Source organism: Lagenorhynchus albirostris, chromosome 16 (genome assembly GCF_949774975.1).
Source record: "Lagenorhynchus albirostris chromosome 16, mLagAlb1.1, whole genome shotgun sequence".
NCBI lineage: Eukaryota > Metazoa > Chordata > Mammalia > Artiodactyla > Delphinidae > Lagenorhynchus > Lagenorhynchus albirostris.
Window position 1 is genome coordinate 77,975,071 of NC_083110.1, and position 25,900 is coordinate 78,000,970.

At 45.8% G+C, this 25,900-nt stretch overlaps 1 protein-coding gene across 1 annotated transcript in view; it reads right to left on the bottom strand.

The window, feature by feature from the left end:
* The window catches only part of ADAM12 (ADAM metallopeptidase domain 12), a 389,351-nt gene that overhangs the window by 25,650 nt on the left and 337,801 nt on the right, over positions 1 to 25,900 (bottom strand). The window contains exons 15-22 of the mRNA XM_060125655.1: positions 21,456 to 21,564; positions 21,152 to 21,350; positions 18,415 to 18,492; positions 16,041 to 16,149; positions 12,476 to 12,611; positions 11,765 to 11,873; positions 10,791 to 10,877; positions 9,673 to 9,855 (exon numbers count right to left, since the gene is read on the bottom strand). Coding sequence (XP_059981638.1) covers positions 9,673 to 9,855; positions 10,791 to 10,877; positions 11,765 to 11,873; positions 12,476 to 12,611; positions 16,041 to 16,149; positions 18,415 to 18,492; positions 21,152 to 21,350; positions 21,456 to 21,564 — 1,010 coding nt within the window. The remainder of the gene's footprint in view (positions 1 to 9,672; positions 9,856 to 10,790; positions 10,878 to 11,764; positions 11,874 to 12,475; positions 12,612 to 16,040; positions 16,150 to 18,414; positions 18,493 to 21,151; positions 21,351 to 21,455; positions 21,565 to 25,900) is intronic.

Consider the following 25,900-nt stretch of genomic DNA (forward strand, 5'->3'; position numbering starts at 1 on the left):
ATGCCTGTTTGAAGTAGCAAATGATTGGAAACCACCCATGTGGCCATCAGTAAGGGACTGGTTAAAGAATCTACGGTGTGGTTCTACCATGAAATACTACACAGCCAGTGAAAAGGATGAGGTAGATCTGGAATAACCAAAGTGGACAGAAGTACAGAGTGTGCTGCCATCTGAATCCAAAACAAGGATCTAAGGTTTGAAATAAGAGTGATAGCAAGGTGATGGTTGCTGAAGATGCGTGACGGGCGGCCAGGTTTCACTGTACCTTCCTCTCCAATTCTGAGTGTCTGAAATCTCCAAATTTTCCATAATCTCTCACTCTGAAGAGAGAGACAGGTAGAAGAGACTTTTCACTGTATTCTAAATTACATTTTACAAAAGCCTAGTAGCAATGATTGCTTCTGGGAAGGGAGCCTGGTGACAAAGGTGGTAGAGAGACTGTTTTCTAATAACCCTTTACACTGTTGGAATTTTTTTTTACTTATAGGCATCCATTGTTTGTTACAAAATATAAAGGTAAAGTATCAGGCAGCCATTTTTTTCATGTACAATCTGGGTGTTTATAGTAACAGAAGTGAGTGGAAAACAAACATGCCATTGATTACTGTAATGAGTTAAACGGCTTCCCTCTGAAGTTATTTCTCTCCAGGGAGATAAGGGTGCTTCCACGTGCAGTACCTTTAGAGACATCAGATGGGTTTGTCATGTAAATATTAGTGTAATTTCTACAACATTGCATTTCTTGTGGTTGTTACTGGTATAAAGTCAAGGGTCTTCAATGCTAAAGGCTCAGAAACTTTTCTTAAACTGATTTCATGTCCTATGCAAGTGTTTCCTACAACTTGCATGACTAGTACTTTGTAAAACTTGTTTACGCTTCAATTGTACATAGTATTTTTTAAAGAAATGTATTTTTATTTAGATACCTTCAAAGTTGAATTCCTCTGTGTGAAGCATTGTAAAATGATACATTTCTCTTTTGAGTGTCATTACGGTTGTACAAAGGTTTTCACTGGTTCTGTATTTCTACAGTTACTGACAAGCATGTAACACTGACTTTATCCTACATATAGTTGGCGTTTCAAATAAATGGCTTGGATAGAGAAAAAAAAATCAGTGTATGATATGAAACCCAACAAATTTTAGCTGAAGTTTCTGGAAGTACTGGGCAGGCAGAGTTTAGCAGGAGTCCAAAACCTTGGTAACTACACTTTACATGTATAGGAGTAAGTGGCTCTAACTTCTGCTAACCCATGACTCACTGATATGGCAGCCCCTCCCCCCCCCCGGGAGTAAGTGAGCCAGTGATAAGGCTTATTATTTACTACTGAAAATTCACATCAATTCAGCATATTTCCTACACGTCTACTGTGTTCGAGGGCCTGGGTTGAGGTGTACCTGGAGATGAATAGCTCAGTCTTGCGCCTTCTGAAACGGGGCAGGACACGTGTCCGGGTGACTCCGGGCTGAGGCAGCAGGTGAGTAAGGAGACCCCTGGGAGGACTGCAGGAAGGCTCGGGGTAGGGGGGGGCTCTCAGAGAACACCTGGGCAAAAGGGTGAAATCTGGGGAGCACAGAGAAGGCACGGAGGGCGCTTCCCAGCACGTTTTCTCGGTTATTAGCTTTGGGTTTCCCTAAAGTAACGAAGGCTTTTATAATGATCAGTTTTCTTGTATTAACATCTCACTTCTTTGGGAGAACATCTTGATGAATGGATTCTTGTGAGTGCTGGTTTAAGTATCGGACACCCACACAGGTCACAAGGGAGCAAATCCTCTTTCAAATCCATTCAGATACTGAATTCATTCTGTTGAAGATGACTTTGAAAGTTTGGGCTCAACCTCAGAGCGACCAGCTATCTATCACCTGATGCTTCCTCAATCATGGTCTAAATTAATATTTTTGGCTCCTATTTATATCCTTATAAAGCATTTATGAATGAGTAGTTATTCTCACGAATAAGAGCCTGTGTTAATTGTTCATCACTCTTTGTGTGGTCTGGGAGAGGGAAGGCTCCTTGAAATAGCTCTCCCCCGCTCCCTCTGAGGCTACTGAAGCCAAGTCTGAGTGCTCTACAGTCTTAGAAGAGATGTACAAGATTGGCTACTCTTGTTTTACAAAATACGGTGTGTTGTATGTTCTACAGACACAGGTAAGGTGTGGATGAGGAGAAATGTCGTGTTTGTCAGAAACGCTGGACTGAAAATCTCCACCTCTACAAAAAAATGCATGGAGGATTTTTCATTTAAGATGCTGCGAATGTCCGGAATGCGATGCAACTACTGCTATGGTTCTGAACAAGGGCTGGTTCCAAGAAAGACAATATTAGACAAGAATGGCTGGAGTATGACACTGTTACAAGCAAAAGCAAAGAGAAATGCAAGATTTCCTTGTTATAGTCTGAGGCTCTGCACGATGCCAGAAGGTACACCGCCCCCCGCCCTTCACCTTTATCTCTGCGGCAAAAGTGGGAAAATGAACGAAAGATCATCAAGGGAGTCAGTGATCTGAAACACGCTCATCATGCCAGTCCTCCTGCAGTTTCTGCCTCCCTCCCCTCTCTCCAGCCACCTGCTCGTGCACCCATTTTAAGACTGCAGGTGGAGAGCATGGGCTTGAGCCCTGGCTCTCCTGCTTTGGGCGGTCTTGCTATTTGGCCTCACTTTGCCTCGTCTCCTCCTCTGTCCAATGGGGCTGTTGGCACTGTCTGCCTCGTGGGCCTCCTTGAGCGCGTTAGAAACGCCTGCCGGGTGCTTAGCCCGGGAGCATCAGCCACATAACTGGCGCTCAATACGCGCTTTGCTGTTTCATAACAATTCAAAACACAACTGAGAAGCTCCTTGTACCGAAACACTTAGTGAAAGAACTCAAACACACATAGGCATTTATAGACCACTTGGTTATAAGAATAAAAATGAATCCTGCCATTGCTGAAATTTCTGCCGCACAGACCAGCTGTGTCAGAAACAGGGCTGGTAAATATTCTCACAGCCCAGCCGCCATCTCAGAAAAGGGCTTTAACTCAGCAAAAATCTAGGAGACAGATTCGGTCGTCGTGTTTTTGCTTCCTATTGTTCTAGTAAAGAAGCTAATCTGACTGGAAAAACAATCTTAACCAGTCAGTTCAGTAGTATGACTCACCGATAAGATTCCACGGAGAAAAAGCACGTCCTAACGTTTTCCAGGAGACTAAGGGCTTAAAAAAATAAAACAGTCCAGATCAAGTATGACCACACATCAGCACGTCTAGTTCAAATGCCATTTTAAGGGGCAAACCTTAACAAAAATAGATAAATGCTAAGTGATGCTTTCATGCGATTTTTACGTGTTAGAAGAATGGCCCATCTATGGATTGAAGGTGCCACTTACACTCCCATTAGAATCATGGCACCTTTCAGACTGACAGCAGAAAACTGTTTTGATCTTCAACTTCTCAGCACAGCCTTCTCTAGACATAATTCTGTGAGCAGAGAAGTCTATTTCGTAGATGTGACATTGAACGTGTTTTTATTTAAACTTTAATGAATGAATGAAGCCTATTAATTATAATAAACTGCGTAAAGGATTTCAGTTTGCCACATCCTAGAAATATAACGAAACTCCCAGAGTTTGTCCCCGATCCTTTCCTTTTCTCATCCGGGAATAAAGTTAGGCACACTGGTGTTGGTGGGTAAGAATGTCACATGAACGTCTTCACATTTTCTAGTCTTTTGAGTCACACTTATTTTTAAATTCATATTTAGTAACCTGAGAGCCTCTCTTGTGTGATGGTATCAGGGTCCCTGGGTGGTGTCTGTGTCGGGGGGCTGCGCCTGCCACCTCCCACCCTGTGCTCCTCCAGGGTGCTGTCTGGGTCCTCTCCCCGCAGCTCAGGCCTGACTCTGCAGGAGGCCGTCGTCCCCCTGCACACATGCCCCTGGTGAGACTGCAGCCTCTCCTTCATCTGCCGACCAACGCAAGACCGGCACGAGGCCGCGCTGGTTAGTCCCCCGCGCTGAGGTTTGGGGATGTACGGGCAGAAAAGGGAAACGTACAACTCGGTGTTCGATGTTGTTTCTCCTAGAGTCGCTGGCTCTCCCAGTGCTTCTTGGGCCCCCTTTCCTCCCGGAAGTCAAGTCGGTTGACTTTACAAACGACGTCTGGGGTGAGAGAAAGTGATCCTTTCGCTCTATGAAGCACAGCTCTTGAGCTCACGTGCCCCCATCTCTCCCCCTACCTGGGCGTCAGAGCTCAAGCCTGCTGCCCGAAGACGCCCCTCCAGAATTCTGCTCAGGACACGTGTGCGGTGTGCATGTGTATTTCCTCCCCTCATTATACATGACTCTTTAAAAAACGATCATACAGTAAAATTGACTTTTCTGGGGTACAGAGTTGGATGATTCTGAACACTTTTTTAATCAGAGAAAAAACACCTAAAATACCTTAAGATTAACCATCATCAGAAAAGCCTCTCAAAGCCCTCTGGGAACCTTCTGTGGCCGCTCCTGGAACTTGCCCTGTTCTCCTTTCCTCCTCTTTCCCTTCCAGAGCCTGAGATAAACGCTCTATCCAGCAGCTGTCAGTGCAGAAGACCTCCCCTGGTGCTTCTGTCGTGGCTTATAAGATGCAAATGGTTGCTGGTTTGTCTGATCTCCTCATTTAAGTGCCCGTTCCTGGTGGATTGCTAACCTAACATACAAGGTAAGGCAAGGGCCAATGCAATGCCAAGCAGAGCAAAGACAGTCTATCATGCTCCCTGCCTATGCACACAATTGTAGGTGCCCACACACCCCTGTGACCTCTTATTTTTTTCATCATTTTTCTAGCCATTTCTCAAGCCCACACTTTGCCTTTCATGCTCAGGCTGTGGTTCAGGAGAACTTGGCAGCAGTCAGCTAAAAGCTAGATGAATACACTGAATTATTTTCCTCTAAAAGAGCTGACAGGATGAAAAGGAAATGAAAGTTCGTTTCCTCCATCAAGGCTGAGGAGTCAGTTTGAGAAGCTTGAGTTCCAAAGCTCATTTCCCCGAGAAGGAAATGGTAGCCCAGAAAGGCCCATTTGTGGACGAGAAGGAGTTGATTCAACTGTCCTTGATTTTTAAAAATCACACAGAACATTTGATGGAAAGATCAAACATTTTCTATAAAGAGCTAACTTACCCTTCAGATGTGAGGCTGACCACTACTGTGGTGTTTATGATAGCATTTTCCTTCCAGAAAGTGTAGATGGTAAGTCTGGATGAACAAAGCAGGGCTGGCCATGTAGCCGTGTGTCTGTCATGTCATGTGGGACAGGGTACTAGTAATGCTAAAGTACAAAGTGTCAGTGGATTCAATCCGTGTTGCCAAACCAGAGCCACCTCCGAATAGGCACTGCACTTGCATGGAATCAACGCCAGTTCCCTCTGTGTGATGGGAGGGAAAGTGCGAGCTTAATCTGTATCGTATGTCTCGGAAAAGCTCCAGACAGACAGACACCAGCCTGGAGTGAGAAGTGTGGATTTTTCAGTTACTAATGTTTAAAGGGTAACATTTCCTCAGTTTCATAAAACAGAATGAAGACCTTTTTTGGGGCCTGCTTTAAAGGAACTCTTGGAGGCGTCGCTTCTGTAGGCATTCACTGCTGGTAGGAAAGATGACACCAGCAAGTAGAAATATCCTTCCTATTAGAGACAGTCCTAGTTTCACATGGTACACAGGCAAGCGGCTTAAACAGAGACAGGAAAAGCCTCAGTACCAGGGAATCCTTGGGGAAGCGGCTTATGGGCTCTGTGACTATCTGAAATTTCATACAAAATATCGAGTAGTGGTGCATCTTCTGACGGTTCATAGCCTTCATCAGATTCTCGAATAAGTCCAGAAAAGTTTAGAAGGTGCCCACCCCTTCCACCCATGTAAATCCAAGACAGGTTCAAAAACCAATGTTGACAGAATGGTCAACAGACAACAAAACAAACAGAAGTTATAGGTGGATCTTAACTGACTGAAATGGAAGAGGACTTCGTAAGCGCAAAAGGAATGGGCGAATTCACCAAAGATTAATAAATTAAATATTAAAAGCTGGAATTTCTTTTATACCAAAAAATAGCATAAATAAATAAAACTGAAAGACAAATTAGGGAGATGTTTACAGTAAATTACTGGAAAAGGGTAAATATTCTTAACCCATTAAGCAAATGAACTGTAACAAGAGGGAGGAGATATGGGAACGAACATATGTATATGTATAGCTGATTCACTTTGTTATAAAGCAGAAACAAACACACCATTGTAAAGCAATTATACTCCAATAAAGATGTTAAAAAAAACCAAACTAACAAATCAGAAAGAAAAACTCTCTCTCACAGAGAAAAAAAATGGGCAAAGGATGGGAACAGACAACTTACAGAACAAATACAGTTAATAGCAGCTGTATGCTGGAGCTAGCTGTAACCAGCTCATGTCAGCTGATTCTCTACTTCTTGTTCAGTGACATCACGTTAATAACTTGAAATTGATCATGGGGGAGTTTTTACAGCCGAGAAGTTACCTACAAATCAAGGCTTCTTTTTTGGACAGCCAATTTACCAGCACACCATTTGTTAATAGATATATAAAAAGCAGTTTAAGTGTCCTGGCAATCAAAGAAATGCAAAAAGAAATGAGATCTGGACAAGATGGAATAAGCACATTTCACCCTATTCCTCCTGCAAATTATAACAGAAAAGCCTGGAGAAAATTCATAAAGCAGCTGACACTCTAAAAGTTGCAGGAAAGTAAATGGACTGGCTGGGGACCTCAGAACTCAAGGAACGACCCAGTAGTGAGCCCTTGTTTTTTGTTTTCCCCTTCTTTATATCTTGGCCTGGGCTCTGGACAGGCCCCCATCTGGAAATGCCAGTAGCAATACACACACACACACACACACACACACACACACACACACACACACACACACACACACACACACACACACACACACACACACACACACACACACACACACACACACACACACACACACACACACACACACGCCGGAGGAAAGCCTGCTATCTTTAGCTAAAAGAACAGGAGAAGGGTGACCCAGTAAGAGCAACATTTGACCATACCTGACCTTACTCTACCTCTGGGTGGGCACTAGGAAAAAGCCATGCCCTGCTGTCCCCACTGGGCACCACATCCTGGGGCTGGCAGAGCCCTGCTTTCCATCCCTCCTTGCAATAACAGACCTCATCTCTTCCTTGGAACAGAGACTGTGGATGGAATTTTTCAGCGGATTTCTCATCACCATAAAGACCAGAAGGAAGCAGAACAACAGTTTTCAAATGTTGCAAGACTAAAACAGTTAACCCAGAATTCTATATCCATTGAAAATATTCTTCAGGAATAAAGGTGAAACAGACATTTTCAGATGAAGGAAAACTAAGAGAATTTGTCACCAGCAGACCTGCTTTTGAATGGCTAACTCGAATAGCTGAAGGAAGTTTTTTCAGACAGAAAGGAAATGATAACAGAAAGAAACCTGGAACATCAGAAGTGAAGAAAGAATGGAAAGGGTGACTATATGAGTAGATACTGTAAACCATTCTTCTTAAGTTTAAAAAAATTATGCTTGATGTTTGAAAGCAAAAATGACAACATCTGAAGTGGTTCTCACTACATAAAGGTAACACTTAAGACATCCATATCTTAAAGGGAGAGGGATAAAGGGACCTAAAAGGAGGTAAAGTTTTTACATTCCACTTGAAGTGATGAAATATTGATACTAGTAGACTGTGATAAATTATGTACCTATATTGTAATCTTTAGAGAAGCAGTTTTCAATCAGGGGTGACTTTTGTCTCTCAGGGAACATCTGGCAATGTTTAGAGACATGATTACACATGCTACTGCCATCTATAGTTGGTAGAAACCAAGTTGCTGCTAAATATTCTATGATACATGGGTCAGTCCCATACAACAGTCATCCAGCCCCAATTGCCAACAATGTTGAGGCTGAGAAATCCTGCCCTAGGGCAGCCATACAAAGAAGTGCAGACAGACAATATAAACACTCCTGATGAATCAATATGGAATAGTGAAAAATGTTCAACAAACCCACAGGAAGTCAGGAAAGAGGAGTATGATAAAAACATTAAAATGGTAGAATTCAATTCTAACATATCAACACTTACATTAAAAGTAAATGGTCTATACACATCAGTTAAAAGACAGTGACTGACAGAACAGATGAAGAAATACACGACCCAACTATATGTTGTCTCTGAGAAACTCATTTCAAGTAAAGTGACATAGGTCGATTAAAAGTAAAAAGATGGGAAAACACATACCTTGCAAACCCTAATCAAAAGAAAACTGAGGTGAATGTATTTATGTGAGATAAAGTAGATTTTAGGACAAAGTCATCAGAGCTAAAGGACATTACATAATGATAAAAGGGTCAATTCACCACGAAGACACAATGATCCTGATTGTTTTGTACCACGAACAACAGAGCTTCAAAGCACATGAGGTAAAAACTGATGGCCGAGAAGAGACGCATTTATAGTTGGAAACTTCAACATCCCTTTCAGTAATTTATAGAACTACTACACAGAAAAAGATATTTTGTTTCATGTATCAAATGCGCAAAGCTTTGAAATGTTAATACTTAGTACTAGTATGCTCTGTACTAGTATGGGAATGTAAGTGCGTATCCATCCTAAAAAAATGTTTAATTTATACATTAAGACGCTTAAAATGGTTATACCATTTTTCAACCCAGTATTTTCACTCTTAGGAATCTCTCCAAGGGAATAATTAAAGTGGTCCAAAATTTATCTATCTAGACCTTCATAAGAGAGCTATTTATAATAGCAAAAATTGGAGACATCCAAACATGCCCAGTAATTGGCAAGCACTTAAAAAAGTATTCTATATACACATACAGTGCTGTCGATAAAATAACATTTTAAACAATATTGAATGCCATGGTAAATGGGAATGACTTTAAGGCAAAGAAGCAGTATATATAAAAATCAATATACATATAGAATAATCTAAATTATGTTAAATAGGCATTTAAGTAAACAAAAATTGATAGAAGAAAATATAACATTGATAGCAATGAAAAATGACCAGTGATTATATCTTTGTGCTTTTCATTTGGTTGCTTTTACTTTTTTCCCCACCTCCAGTTTCCTGTTGTTCATGTCATAACAAACTGTTACTTCCAAAAACAGCATAAAAGTGAGGTCACATACACAAAGGGTCTTATACACTCTTGCATCTGGTATGGAGAAACTAAATCGGTGGTAACATTTTTGTAAATAATTTCTGAAGGTGAAAAAGGTAAGAAAGTATGCCCATTATCATTCCTAAAGTGATCATCTCTGTTTTATTGCCCAGGCCTAATTATTCACAGTGCCACCTGTCATTCTCAAAAGTGTCATGGTCTAGATGACAAGTTGAATGGGCACCCTCACTATTCTGAATAGAAGAGATAAAAATATTCCTAATAATAACTAAAATCTATTGCACCATAACTAGACACCAAGCACTGTCCTAAACGCTTTACCTGGATGATCCTGTCTATCCATCTCAGGAGCTGAATTATCTCCATTTTATACAGGTGCTGAGAACTTAAGCAACTCGCCCAAGTTCAGACTGTAGCAAGTAGCAGAGTCTGGATCTGAATGACCCGCCATCAAATTAACAGCTGAGGGCGTACCTGGGCCTGTCTGAGTGCAGGGTTGGCCGGCAGAGGTCTGGCAGGGACGCAGGGCACACGAGGAGCCGGGTGCAGGGGCGGGAGTCCTCGCTGAGAAGAACTGGGCAGAGGGGCGGCGTCAAGGGCTTTGAGGGGTCTGCTGATGTCCACATGCTGACACTGCGGCAATCTCCTGGGATTGTCCTGCGGGGTCAGAGCAAAGAGCCATGATGTGGTCATTACTGTGTAATCCCTGGAGGGACAAGCAGTGCTAACTCACCTGCTCTAGCTGCAGGGGGAGGGCAGGTGGAGGAGGGGAAGAAATCAAGGAATTACAGCAGAGGGAATCTATAATTATTGATGTCAGCTTCCGGATTCTAACAAACCACCCTCCCCCACCCCCAAACCTGGAATAGTGGGGCTGCTTTCTATCTCATTGTTTAAAAACTGGTTTAATTCGTTAACAAGCAGGTGCAAGGCAACCTTAGGAAGCACCAGCACACATGAAGACACAGACCAGATCTTAAGGAAATCCCAAAGGACTTGTGAAAATGAGACGTGGTTCAGTGTGCACAAGGCTCGATGAGAACTGAGGAAAACTCCTGGGGAAGGAGCATCGGGGCGGAGGTGAGGGTCTGAGTCTGGAGGACCGTCTCCTGCCTGGTGGCCTTGTTTTTAGCAACAGATGAGAACGGATGCAGTGTGGGTCTCATGCCCCCTGCCCCTCCCTGCCTCCCTTTTTTCTTCCTTTCTATAAATAGCTTTATTGAGGTTTCATTGACTATTAATTGCATATATTTAAAATGTACAATTTGGTAAATTTTGACAGATTCACACCCATGAAACCATCACAGTAAGTAAAGCGATGGACATATCCATTAGCCCGTCATCCTTCCCTCCCACTGCCCCCCCTTTCTCCTTCTCCCAGCAACTATTGATCCAATTTCTGTCACTATAAATTGGTTTGCATTTTCTAGAATTTTATATAAGTGAAATCATCATTTTTGGTCTGGCTTCTTTCACTCATCATAGTTACTCTGAGATTTATCCAAGATGTAGTGTGTATCAACAGTTCACTTTTTCTAATTCTGAGTAGCATTCCACGGTGTAAATATACCGAAGTGTGTTTACCCTTTTACCTGTTGATTGATATTTGGGTAATTTCTGGTTTGTGGCTCTTCAAGATAAAACTGCATCTTTGGCTCTTGCAAATGAAGCTGTTTTTCCTGTCTCCCACGGTTAGGGGTGAAAGGGGATAATACTTATTAGGAACGGCTGTCTCCTCTTTGGAACCCAACCCATAGGTACATCAAAAACACTTGGTGGGGGAGCCTAAATATCAGAGTGAACACTATTCATAATTCACCAAGGTCGCAGGAAAGTGAAGAGACAGTAGGGAACCACGAGGTACTTTGGTTTGAGCGTCCAGCTCTTTGAAGCCATAGGTTGGACAGAGCTTCTATAGCCCAGGGCTGGAGCAAAATGGGCCCGACCAAGGGTTCAGTGTAACTCTCAGAAATACCCTGGGAGTAGCCGCGGGCCACAGCAGCTCTCCCGAACCCCGTCAGCGGCATTCTCAAATCACAGAAGGGGTCCCGCTGCAGGCGCCTGCCTGGTCAGCATACCCGGCGGGCCTCCTAGGACTGTGGCCACCTGGGTGACTGGAGGGATGAGGACTATGTAGCATGTCCCGCAGGGCACATGGCCTCCATGGGACCTGGCACCGTGAGCCTCTTCCAGCGCCAGCCATCACCTCGGGAAGCCCCTGTGGTCTCGAGGGTGCTGACCCGACGTCTCACAGCAAGAGGCTGCGGGGTCTACTCCTGCTCAAGCTCTTATTGAAAAACTTGAGTCTTCATGCGTTTGCTCGCTTCTTTTTTTTTTTTTTTTTTTTGCGGTACGCGGGCCTCTCACTGCTGTGGCCTCTCCCGTTGCGGAGCACAGGCTCCGGACATGCAGGCTCAGCGGCCATGGCTCACGGGCCCAGCCGCTCCGCGGCATGTGGGATCTTCCCGGACTGGGGCACAAACCCATGTCCCCTGCATCGGCAGGCGGACTCTCAACCACTGCGCCACCAGGGAAGCCTCGCTTCTTATGTTTGTTCAAAACTCACCTTAGGTGTGTTGGAAGGTGGCGGCTTCCTCATCGGCCCTTTGCCGAGGTGGGTAAGGTGAGCCTGACTAGGCTGGGAGCCACTGGATGGCCGGGAAGGGCGCACACACCTGCAATGCAATCCCAGACACGCTTGGCGAGAGCGCTGTCCCCTCTGCCTGACTTGACTTTTTCTGTTTTGTTCATAGTGACACGCAAAATGCAATTCATTTCTTTTAACTTAGTGTGGTAAACATGCAAGAGAAAAGTTATCTAACACTCTTACAAGATTAAAACATAAATACTGAGTTTCTTCCTCCCAAGCCATTATTCTGTTAAATTAGTTCTTACAATCTAAGGCACACAGCTGGGGACGCCTGGGAGACATTTCGCATGAAGCTGGCATTTTAGCGATGATGTCCTGGAATATATTTGGATCGAAAGCTACCCCATCTGATAAAAATGTTTTAATATTCCACCTTGTAAAAAGTACCAATGTAAGGGTGGGAAAAATACACCAGTAGAATTCATCAACACCCTGCTTATTTACGTAATAAACTGCAGACAGTTTGAAGGGAAAGTGAAGGGGGCAGCTGGTCTAGCAGAAATGTTAAAACACCAAAACCAACAGAAAATCTGACCTCTTCTTTGCTAAGGAGACACAGTGCGAAGCAGCCCATTGCACATTCTTTCAAATGCCATTTCTTGAAAAGAAGACCCTAACCCAGGGTACCTTAGCTTTTCAATGGTGGTTTTCTTATCTGTAAACAGCAGTCGTATCAATGTCTTCCTTTTGAGATAAACCACAAATCCAGCAGCAAGAAGACACAGGATGGTCACCAGAATTCCTATCGTTAAACCTTGGTTACCTGAAACAAAGCACATTTGACTCAGAGAAGGAGGCATATGACTAAAAGATGGGGAGTATCAAACTGTGACACTTACGGCAAAATGAACTTTGAAGGAAGGACCAGAAATGGAGTGAGTAAATCCCTGGATGGTGCACTGATAAATCAGTGTCACTTCACAGGTCGTGTCTGAGGTGCAACCTGCCCTGTCAGTATTCATTTCTGACAAGTCTGGAACTTGCTAAATGGGAATCCAGTCTGGCCAGTGGGACCATCTCCCTGGTCACACGGGCCCCCCAGGCATGACAACAGCAGGGGAATGGTGGCGAAAGTAACAGGGAGCTGTCACTGGAATCCCATCAGAATTAAAGTGGTCCCCAACCTGAAATCTTCCCAGCCCCCATTACAAATATGCTCCCGCAGGCTCTTTCCTTCTCTCATTCTTTGGTGTTGGCGTCTGTTTTATTTTTGTTTTTTGTATTTTTTATTTTAGACCAAGACCTTACTTCTGGATATCATCAAATTAGAAGGTGAAAAAGCAAACTCAGTTTAAATGCCCTTGGGTTCTGTTTCGTTATGTTAGGGACTTAAAAACGCAGCCTGTGAGGGGGGGCAAACCCCTTTCTCTGGGAGGATGCTGTTTATTTTATCTAAGGAAACATCCCCCCTTTCTGTGATAGGATCCCATTTTGTTTAGTGCAGAGACACGAAGACTCCTCAAGGGTGTGGAAAGGAAGGGAAAATCAAACCATCCCGCTGGTTTCTAACTGCAGCTGTGGTCAAGGGCCGTCTGGGGAGGGCTCTAAATGCCCGGATTTGGAGGAGCCGTATTTGCAGTTTCACCAGGGCGGTGAGTTCCTTGAGAGCACAGGCCTCAATTCATTTGTCTCTGTTCTCCTGCTAGCAGCCATCAGTCTGTGTGCCCCCTGGTAGGTGCCCTGCAGTCCTTCCGGGCTGCTGGTGACAGCTGTGGAGGTGGCTTCCGTCACCAGGGCTCTCCCACCCCATCTCCAACCACGACATCCAGCTGGCTGGGAACCAGAGTAGCAGCAGCTCCTACCCGGGGGGAGAAAGCCTTCACACCCTCTCTGTTTCTGGACTTCGTCCCCAGCTGACAAGTCCTAAGAGGGATGTGTCTGAGTCTAAGGCAGACAATCAACACGGGACCGTCTTGATTCACTTGTAAGTGTTACTGGAAAAGCCTTGCTCTGGTCTCCTGGCCCAGATGTCCCTCTTTCGAGGCAGTGGGCTGGCAGTCGCAGGTGCCTCTGGTGAGGATTCTGTTGTCTCGTAACACAGCTCATTAAAAAGTGGGCAGCAACATGCTTCGGCCATACTTTCTAGTTCCATGCTTCCAAATCCCTACGTCTTAAATTGATGAGTCATCAGTCAAACGCTGACTGGGCCGCACACTGAGCTTGCTCCCCCTGCCCCCCAGGCTGCCTGTCTCCACGAGCCGCTCAAGCCAGAACCCCAGGCAGTGCCATCCCCGCATCCAGTGCAGGCGCCGCGTCCCATCGAGCCTGCCCTGTGTCCCCTCCGTCCCGTGGCCCACCTTCCTGAGTCTCACTGTCACCCCGCCCATCACAGCTTCTCGTCCGTGCTGTGCCCACCGAGCGTCTTCCAGGACCAGGAGGAGCGGCTGGTGCCCAGCAGATGCTGGAGAAATACTTGCGTCACGAACTTCTGGGCCGCAGGCAGGCAGGTGGGCTGGGGCACTGAGGCCCAGGGCGCAGCTATGCCCCGTGCAGCCATCAGCCGGCTTCTCGTGGCCCCTCTTTTGTAGGTGTTTCGGGGGGAGGAGTGTAAACTTACTTTCTTTTATGATACGACGGCAATGGTGGATGAGTCCGGCTCTTCAGTCGTTTCCATTTTTAAAATATTCTTACTTGGTACAACGAAGAACTGGCAACTCTGTGGGTTCGCCCCAAGTTTAGGAAACCCCGAAACCTGAGTCCCCCTGGTGTCCACACCAAAGAGGGACCCAGAGCACGTGGCCTGTCTCCCGCCATCCTGTGCAATTCCTCGAGTGCCATCTGGCTCACGTGAATGCGGAGGATGGAACAGGTGGCAGGGTCCCCGATGCATTAAAAACTAAAATGCTATTGTTTTAACAATAACCTCTTGATGGCCAATTAGAAAATTGACTACGTTGCAGCAAGAGGCCAGCCATCAAGGCGGGGACGCTGGGCCAGGCCTGGCTTATTACCCCCTGGGATGGATGTGTGCTAAGAGGAAAGACCTTGGGGCCCTTTTTCCACTTGCTGCGGGGCCGGTCTCGGGAGCAGGGTTGAGACACGTCCATCCCTGAGCAGAAGGGTGCCCAGGAGCTCACCTCCACTCCTCACAGCACTGTTTCTCCAGATGTGCCTGCTCAGAGGGTCTCTCCCTCCTGGCCCTGTGCCCCCTGCCTGGTCCTGTTCAGCAGTGTTGTGTCTGTTGTCATGGAAACAGTAGCCAAGCCACAGATTCAACCCTTCTAGTCACAGCGGGACTCAGGACGTATGACGTCCTCCGTAGCGGCGTTAGCCACCGTCTGAGCGTCCAGGGGCTCAGGTGGGCACCGAGGTGGCAGCACCAGTGGGCTCGCGACATTCCTGCCTGCCCACACCCCCCTCCCCCACCCCCGGCTCGCGGTGGGCTCTCTGCACTTTCACTTTAAAGTGGGCATCACTCAGGCCTGCCCCTTAACTGGCTGACAAGAGCTCCGAGAAGACGGTCCTGCGCTAGCAGACCACTTCTCAACGTCTTTGAGGAGGAAAGAACTGAGAGTCCCAGCACAGCCACCCTTAGGGGCTTCTTCACGGGTAGACTGTGCCTCATTAGCTGTGTGACTCTGTGAAAGTTACTTAACTTCCCTGAGCCTCGGGTCCCTTGTAAGGAAAAAAGAATAATGCCAACTTTTGTAAGGATTCGATGAGCTAATGCATATAAAACGTGAAGCAGGGCAGGTAACAGCAGCTCAGCAAAGAGAAACCGTTGCTATCTCTGCTGCTGCTGCTGGGACCCGTCCCTTTATGAAGAGGAGGGGGTCTTTCTAGCAAGAGCTTTAAAAGGCATTTGACTTCACACCTCTTAGCCCTCGTACACAGAGGCTGGCCTTGACAAATTCCTTTGATCCGACAATGAAGTTCATACCCACTTGGCAGCCTGCGGTAGAATGGCCTTAGCTAAGAAAATGTCACAGGCTAAGACCCGGCGAACTCAGCCTCTGAGTAAAGCAGAGCGACGAGTCTCTGCAAAGATGAGGCAACGACTAGAGAGTGTCTGGAAACAGAGAGGCCTCGGGCTGTGTGAGGTCTGCGTGGGGTCCTCACTGGGTTTGCGGCTGTGCACCCGCCCGACGGCTGGTGAGCCCTCAGTCTTGCTTGGAAGGATCCCCCAAGGGCCTGGCTTCCCACTGCCCCCAGGAGCTCAGCCCACTCCCTGGGACGCGCCGTCACCACTAACCTGCTTGCCGGATGGGGCCGCTGTCCTTGCTTCCTCCAAAGCCAAACTTGTCACAGAAGGGAGGGGCCCAGTGGGCCTCGCAGTGACAGTTCTTCCTATTGTTACACACCTTTCGGGCAGCAGAGGAGAAAGACACCAAGAGGGAAGCAGGGTTAGGACGCACGTCCCCCTGGGGCAGCGCTAAGTCTCTGAGCCCTAATTGAGCCCGAGAGCAAAGCAAAGGCCCTGTGGTCAGAGCCCCCATCCCACCGATACAGTCAGACTCCGTACATGCGGCTGTGAGGATAAACCCTAAACCCAGCACCACACAGGTGAGCCCAGAGCCCGAGGCTGCGGATTAACATAATGTGCTGCTGTAACATCAGCAGCTACTGAGAGAAGGATGGAGACAGTTAGGGCTCGCCCACTCCTTTCAACCCCTTTTCTTCTCAATCTCCATGTCCCTCTTTTTAAATCCAGGAAACCCTCCTGATCTGGCCGAGATGAGAAGCCCGCTCCGTGGTAAGGAGCGGCCCCTGCTTCAGGGACACGGAATCCATGCCCTTGGGCATCACGGGCCCGACAGCCCTGGGCACCTTCAGACGGCAGGCTCGGGGAGGCTGTCACACATGGAATTTGCTGAACTACTACCGGAACCAGTGGAGTACGAGTGTGAAAACAAGAGAGAATTATTTCTATGACAATGAGGCTGAACGCTTTGGGAACGCCGGATAAATGCAAGTCACTAAAAAGAACTTTGGGCAAACTTGGAATGGGCGGAACAACTGACAAAGGATCAGGAAAAGCCGCAAAAGACAGGAAGGTTGCTCGTTGAGTGTCTCCCTTCCGCTTAGAGAAACCAACGGTACGTCACAGATGGCGCACTTTGGATAATTTGTGTACTGAAGTCAGGGCCGAGCTACGGATGCGGGATGAAGCCAAACACACACTTTTATATTTTAAGACACGATAAATGTTCCGGGCATTTCTCTCACTTGCGATGTTTCCCTGACTCTTGTTTTCTGAATCAACCACCTGCCCCAGATGCTTCCAACAAGAAGGCCAACAGTCAGGAAAGCCTGCGGTAAGTGAGAAAGCGTGTTTCTATGAAGCTGACGCTAAGCAGAAGTAACTACCGTGCAGCACAGCCCACGTTGCCTTGAGTCTGCGTGTCCTGCCTGTTTCCTCAGAGATGCTGCTGCTGAGGTACGACTCCCTGGGGCTCAGGCACTGTCCTGCCCGCCCTGGTCTCTCCTGCTGCAAATCACAGTCATGTGCCCTCCTGGCAGCTTGTGGCAGAGATTACAGCCCTAACACCCCACTTGGAGGCGCTGCTGGTGAGCCCGGCCTCGCGAGGGAAGGACCGGGGTCCTTACTTGTTCCCAAGTCATGGCCTCTCCAGTGTGTGGATGTTGGAGAGGGAGGAGTCCAGGGTCCCTGACACAGCCTTGCTACTAACTGGTCATGTAACCTTGGACGTGTCACTATCCCCACCGGGGCCTGGACTGCTTCATCAGCTAAATAGTAAGGCTGCGCTAGGTCATTTCTTCCAGCCGTTAGAAAGAAATCTATGATCCAGTGGAGACATTAAAAGATTCCATTTTATATTGACAGTCAGCTACACTCACCATCAACAAACCCATCTGAGGTGACACTGCAATCCTTTATGGTTACAGCACAAGAGTAATTTTATGCAAACCTCCGTAATTCTATGTTACAATCATTGGTGAGTGTCTATTTTAAAAATAGAATTTGGAGCACAATATCTGTAGAAAAGGTTTCAGAAAAACGAATGAACCACTGGCATAGCTAGTCAAGATTAATATGATTCCACTGGAAATAATTAAGCCCATCAGAAAAAATAAACTAGGTTTTAAAAAATTAGAATCCTCTTCCCCCCCCACCAAAATTCTCTGAACTAAAATAACAGCCTTCTTTACTTGACACCCATTGTATGTGATTTCAAGAACATGTGGTCGGTATGTCCTGTCTTCTTTGTTTTAATTCCTTTTGGAAGTATTTCAATTCAGACACATATTCTGAATGTTGGCTGTAGGAGGGACAGCTCTGTTTGAAACGCTAATGCAAAACTCTTCATGACGGAAGGTTAATGTTAAAATTACTTTGAAGATGACAAAGTTCCCTTTAAAAAAAATCCAGAATGTTAATTTAAAAGATAATTATCACTCAATCTGATTTTCTTTGTTAAATAAAAATCCCATTTCTTATGCTATGTAAAGGTCAAAGAAAATGAATGTCTTCAGAAGAAAATATTGAGGAGACACTGACTGCTATATTTTTACAAAGTTATGGGTGGCAAAAATCCTTTACAGAGGAATGATTTAGTGCTGAACTTGCTGTGGGCCGGCTATACAAAGGCAGTTCACCTACTCACCCCTCTGCCGTGGCATTGCACCGCACATTCGTGAACACCGAAGACACTTACGTTCTGACACCGACGATTGAGGCAAATCTGGAGAGGAGGGAAACACAGCAAATATCTCAGTCTGTCTACAACCACACGCACATGCATCTAGCTGTATTTTTAAGAACAGAGGAATGGATAAAGAAGATGTGGTACATACATACAATGGAATGTTACCCAGCCATATAAAAGAACAAAATAATGCCACTTGCAGAAACATGATGAACCTAGAGACTGTCGTATTGAATGAAGTCAGACAGAGAAAGACAAATATCATATGATATTGTTTATATGTGGAATCTAAAAAAAGGGTACAAATGAACTCACCTACAAAATAGAAATAGAGTCACAGATGTAGAAAACAAACATGGTTACCAGGGGTTAAGGCGGAGAGAGATAAATTGGGAGATTGGGACTGACATATACACATTACTATATATAAAGTAGATAACTAACAAGAACCTACTGTATAGCACAGGGAACTCTACTCAATACTCTGTAATGACCTATATGAGAAAAGAATCTAAGCAAGAGTGGATATATGTATAACTGATTCACTTTGCTGTACACCTGAAACTAACAAAACATTGTAAATCAACTATACTCCAATAAAAATTTTTAAAAAAAAGAAAAAAAAAGAAGAGAAAGCAAAGGAAAGCTTGGGGAAGACCATCTCTCAGTTAATATGAATAATGCACTTTGCCTCGGACACAGACATGGATCCTGACGCCTGCCCTCCACACTCAGCCCATTTCAAGACTCACATCAATGTGGACACTATGGAAGTCGTCTATCTTCATGGCATTTTATATGGTTTTGGTCAATCCTGCAATTAGGGTAACTGACTTTCTCATGACTTTTGCTTAGAGCTTGCAATGAAATCTACATACTGCAGCATTTCCCCCTCCATTAAAAGATGTAGGAGAGAACAAAAGAGACCAGTCCTTCACCTGGCCCTGTGCAGACTCAAAGACTCCAAGAATCCTTGAATCTGGTAAGGGAGATATTAAAATATGGGAAATTTTCCAAAATACCGACTGACAAGTACTATCGTCGATGACATAAACCATCAACAGAAATGCTCAGCAGAGTAAAACAGACGCTTCCCTTGTATTTCTCAAGCCTCTGCAGAAGCAGCGATTTGCTAAATGGTACTGGGCTGGTCGAAAGAGTTTAGTCTTATTTCAAAGGTGCATAATATAGTCCAGACTCAAGGGATCAGGTTCTTTATCTCCCGTAAGATGTTACAAATTAGTGGAGTCAAAGGGAGGAAAGTCTAATTTTTAGATTACAGAAGCATTTTTAATCAAATAGGACCTTCCTATGAGACATTCACCATCTGACCCCAGCAGTTTATCTGAGGCAAGATTAACGCCCTTTGAAAAAACGGGCTGGTCCAAGCAGCTCTCAGGGCTGGTGGGAATCTTGGCCGAGGGGACTGTCACATGCCAGCTAAGAAAGGAAATCGTCTGGGGTTGCAATGAACACAGCAGGACCCCAGGCAGAATCACAGCATATGCGTGCTGCCCTCCCCCAACCCACGGGCTAGGCTAAGGACAGCTTTCAAAGAACTAGTGTTCTGCAGGCAGGAGATCAAAGCACATTGAATCCTGCACATGAAGGGAAAAGCTCACTGATAAATGGAGTCCTTGGAATTTCAGTGTTCAGATGCACCTGGCCTTAGCTGTTCAGACCACAGTTTAAATGGTGTCAGTCTAATGTCAAGGCTTGAATATAAGCGAATGGGTGTGGTTAAGGAGACACCCAGAATGTATAACATGTTTCACTTATCATCCTGTTGCCTTAAGGATAAAAGCATTTGTGGTGTATGGGGCAAGGGGGAGGGGGTGGAGTGGAGGGAACTCCTGTCCTGGTGGGGACTTGTTCTCACCTGGACAGATTGGGAAGTCAGATGTAGTTTCAGAGACCCCCATACAGGGACTCTGCTACAGGAGATGACTCAGCACCTTTCCTTTCTGCTCTGTGACTTCCACGTCAGTAATGATTTCATAATCATTTTGAAAAGGAGGAGCCTAATAAAAGCATCTTCTTTCCTAAAGTGTTTTATTAACTTGCTATCATTCAGTCCGATGAGAAAGTTTGGTGGGAAAAAACAATGTGGCAGAACATAAAAATCTCAAAAAATTTTTTTTTCGTTTTGGACTTTATTTCTAACTGCCCGCCCCCCAACCCCCAGTATCTCAGTCTACCTTTCCGCCTGATCTCCAAAAGAACACCCTTTGGCTTTAAGCTTATCCTATCTCTTCCCCTCTCCTGTCCCTGTATGGGGGTCTCTGAAACTACATCTGACTTCCCATTCTGTCCAGGTGAGAACAAGTCCCCACCGTGCCAAAAACCCAAACCACATTTCCAAAAACAATATAATATGCTGCTGTGTTTCCTTCCAGCGTAATTTCCTGGCTGGAAACTCTCATAACATCCAGAGTGTAGACATGACTTATTAACACTAAAGAGCTGAGAAAACAAGCTTGATTTTCCCAAATCTGCATCTCAATGGTCAGACCAGGATCTAGGATTTATTGACTTTTTCTTCTAGGTGCAAAGAACGGAATTTCAGAGGCAACATTCTGAGAAGCGGAATTAGGAAAACAAACCAGCCCTGTAACTCAGTTCTCCAACAGGACGTTTCTCAGTGGGCCCCCTTCCAGACTTACATTTGTGATGCAAGGGAGCATATGGGTCTTACTTTTCCATCTGCACACTTTGTGCCGGCAAGCACAAGCCCTGGGTCCGGCATGTCATCGCCCAAGTACACGTGGGTCCCACGGCACAGAATCCGACCTCCTTCCTGCAGGGGGATATTCGTTTCTATGGAAACGGCATTTGTACCGATGACTGGTCGGCTGGCACCTCCTTGACACTGGATTTTTCCACATTTAGCATCTCTGGAAAGGCAAGAACAGACAGTGCTCAAAGAGGGAATGTCTGGAAGCAGCCCTAAGTGATCTGGGAAGCTCAAAGGCACGGTGCGGTCAGGAGGCGGACCCCACCTCATCTCGCACTTGGCGAAGGAGCTCTTGGAGTCTTTGCCGCAGTTGCCGTAAGGGTCGCCTGCAGAGTTGACTCTCTCGAAGCAGATCCCGGGGGCAGGTTTAGCACCTGAAACAGAAGCAAAGCAGCACTTTCACCACCTGCAAGTGTTTTGAACATTTTTCTTGGAACAGCACGAGGCTTTCAGGTTAAGGGAAGATATGTTCAGCGTCCCGAGAAATCACACCTGGCATCTTCGCTGATGCCTGATACAAGCCCCCCTCAGCTCACAGCAAAGCATGCATTTCGTCACTCCCTCTTCTGGAGGGCTGCTAACCGGGCCCATGGCACGTGCGGCCTCTCCAGAGATGAGGCCTGGCTCTGGGGCCGCACCCGACCCAACCCCAAAGCGGGTGGCTGGCCGGCTGCGGGGGAAGGGGAGGCTTGCTCTCTTGAACAACTCCCACACGACTCCGGTGAGAAAATGCAAGTTAAAGCAGGTTCCAAGGAATAATGATGACTAATGTGAAGGAGCAAAGAGAGAGAGCGAGAACGAGCAACGCGGAGGTCTTACACCACGTTTCCAGCCCCACGAAGCTCCCTACTGGAGCAAGCACTGGCTTCGACGAATGCTGCGTTTGCAAGGCAGAGACTGCTCTCAGAGGCCACGGAGGCATAAAATCTGATGGTCTTTTTACACAGCAGGACAGTGCCCGGTACAGAGGGGCGTGGAGCCAGAGAGCTCAGGAAATGGCCATTTTTAGCACGTCTTCCGGTCAAGGAACGAGAGAACATGTACCTGGGGTTTGCGTTGCCAAGGTTCTGAGGGCTCTCGAATCCTATCATAGTGGTATCTGTTGAAGACTACGTGAGAAATTCAGGAAAATGTTCTCCATTCTTCAGATAAGCTGTGCCCTGTGTGGTGCCCCGGGACTGCCTTCCTGCCCACACCGGTGTCCTGTCTGGGCTTTTCCTCTCACATCAGCCAGGATGCCAACTTCCCCAAGCCCAGCTCTGCCCCCTGCCCTTCTCTGCACCCTGCTCTGGGGAGGCTCCGCGCGCCTTCCAAGGTGACAGTGTCATGATGGGCAATGCTCGCCTCCTCCCAGGGACCAGGTGGTGTTCTTATTACTACAACGTCCATCTTTCTGCAACCTGATTCCTCATCAGACACGTTCAGCATCTCATTAAACAAACAAACAAGCAGACAAATCAAACCAAACAAAACCCCTGCAGCAGTCGAGACCAGCAACAGGTTCAGCCCTTGACCTCTGCACTAAGTTGCCCCCCTCCCGGACCTCTTATTTTCCCATTCTCTGTTCTTTTTAAAAACCATTTAAGAGAGTCTCCCAAACTCCTCCCATAGGGCATTTCCCTGAACTGGACACAAGTCTCTGTCCTAACGAGATTAAAAAATGGGCAAAAGAACTGTTAAGACATTTCTCCAAAGAGGACATTCAAATGGACGACATCACTACACATTAGGGAAATACACATGAAAACAATGAGCTATCACCTCATGCCAATTATGGTGGCTGTTATCAAAAAAAAAAAAAAAGATAAGTGTTAGGATGTGGAGAAAAGGAAACCCTCATACATTGTTGGTGAGAATATATACAGCCACTGCAAAAGACAGTATGGAGGTTCCTCAAAAAATTAACAGTAGAACTATCGTATGATGACCAGTTCAACTTCTGGGTAAATATCGAAAGGAATTGAAATCAGGATCTCAAAGAGACACCTGAACTCTCATGTTCATTGCAACATTATTCACAAGAGCCAAGCCACAGAGAAGGCCTAAGTGTCCACTGACAGATGAATGAATAAAGAAAATGCTAGTATATATGTACAAGGGAATATTATTCAGCCTTTAAAAAGAAGGAAATCCTACCATTTGTGACAGCATGGATGAACCTGGAGGACATGATGCTGAGTGAAATAAGTCAGATACAGAAAGACAAACACTGCATGATCGTGGAATCTAAAAAAGTTGAACCCATAGAAACAGAGAGTAGAATGGTCATTGCCAGGGACTGGGGGGAATGGGGAGGTATCAATCAAAGTGTGCAAAGTTTCAGTTATGCAAAATGAATAAATTCTAGCGATCTACTGTACTCATAGTTGCTAACACTGTATATTTAAAAATTTGCTAAGAGGGTGAATCTTATGTTTAGTGTTCTCATCACATACACACAGAAATAATAGTAAATAATAAAGAGGGTGGGAGGAATATGTAGGAGGTGGTGGATACGGTTACAGCATGGATCGTGGGGATGGTTTCACAGGTGTACACTTACCACCAAGCTCATCAAGGTGTACACACTAAATACATACAACTTTTTGTATGTCAATCGTAACTCCATAAAATGGTTAAAAAAAGTCTTTGTTTTCCACAGCACACTCCCTTCATTCACAGCTTATTTATTTATTTTTTGCGGTACGCGGGTCTCTCACCGCCATGGCCTCTTCTGCTGTGGAGCACAGGCTCCAGACGCGCAGGCCCAACGGCCACAGCCCACAGGCCCAGCCGCTCCGCGGCCCGTGGGATCCTCCTGTACCGGGGCACGAACCTGCGCCCCCCGCCTCGGCAGGCGGACTCTCAACCACTGCGCCACCAGGGAAGCCCCACAGCTTATTTTGATGCTGACCCTTTTATTCTGTTGTGATGCTGTCAAGGGGAATCTTATTTTTAGGCATAAGCACCCACTCACCCAACAGTGAGTCTTTTGATTTTACTTTTTTCTATTTGCTCAGTGGCTGTATATTCATGATCTCCACAACCTAATCACCCATCCTGTTGCTTGCCAAAGTGAGCTTTTCAAAGCTCTTTTACCAGAAAAAAAAAAGTAGAGGCAGGAAGGCACACCCTAGGAATAATAATTAAACAAGTGATAAATGTTCTTGTCTTTTCTCAAAACCAATTTTGTCAGTTGACCTCAATGAGCCTCTAAGCCAGCACTGATAGAGGTTCACGAGGTCCAACGTGCTTTCTCAGCTGGACTGGATTCAAAAGACACGACGGAGAGCTTAAGAGGTTAGTGCTACTCAGCCATAAAAAAGAATGAAATGATGTCATTTGCAGCAACATGGATGGGCCTAGAGATTGTCGTACTAAGTGAAGCAAGTCAGACAGAGAAAGACAAATACCATAAGATATCACTTATATGTGGAATCTAAAATACGACACCAATGAATCTATCTACGAAACAGGAACAGACTCACAGACATAGAGAACAGACTTGTGGTTGCCAGTAAGGAGGGGGCATGGGGGAGGGATGGATTGAGAGTTTGGAGTTAGCACCTACAAACTATTATATAGAGAATGAATAAACAACAAGGTCCTACTGTAGAGCACAGGGAACTATATTCAATATCCTGTAATAAACCATAATGGAAAAGAACATGAAAAGAATATATATGTATAACTGATTCATTTTGCTGTACAGTAGAAATTAACACAACACTGTAAGTCAACCCTACTTCAATAAAATACGTTTAAAAAAAGAGGTCAGTAGTTAAACCATTCTTTCCGATGCCAAATCTTTTGGGAAAACTGTTTTATGTTTGCGCATGTACGGAATCTAAGAAAAAAAAAGCAAACGTTTATCAAGTCTCAATTCCTTTTGAAAGGCCTCCTCCTGTTTGATTTCTACAATCGGTGGCCGTGCTGCAGCATTGGAAGAGCCGGGGCTTTGGGACTCACAATAATGGGCTGATCTGGTGTCAACCCTACACACTAGGAGACCCTGGTCAAGTTATGGGAACTTTTGAGACTCTGTTCCCTCATTTCTATGACGGGGACAAGGACAGCACCTGACCTGAGGTTCAGTGAGTCCCCCAGGCTCTCAGTAAACCTGAGTTACACTGAGGATGGCCATTGATCATGGGGAAGGGGACAGCTTAGCCCCTGAACATTAAGGATGTGAGGGGAGGGGAGCTCCTTGGAGCTGACCTTGTTTGCAACACTTGCCGTGTTTTAACACCGTAATAGTTCAGGATGGTGTCAGTAAGGGCTTCACACCTGTTTCCTTCACAGAGGGGTGTCCCCAGTGCCTAGCACATCACGGGAAGCCAATGAAGGCTGCTGAGTGACTGGGTGAGGAACTCCTGGACCCTCCTTGGGAAATGAGAGGGAAGAAAGAAAATCTCCTCGTCGGAAACCCTGGGAGGTTCTGTACATACTTTGTATATTAAATACAAAGTACAGTCATCGCTCAAGGATCTCAGCTTCCCTGCCTCCATCTCCTCCTTACTTGTTTCAGTGAGTGAGGCTCCCGCTTCCCTGAGTCCTGTGCTCATTCTGGGCCCCCCGCCAACCAGGCTGGGCTGGTCCTCCAGAACCTCATCACACCACGCAGATGCTGAGCACCATTTTGAAAGAGGCAGTGGGAGACCTCAAGGAAAGACACTTGAGTTTGACTCCTTTTTATTCCATTGAACTCTGGGAACAAAGAGTGTCTTCCCT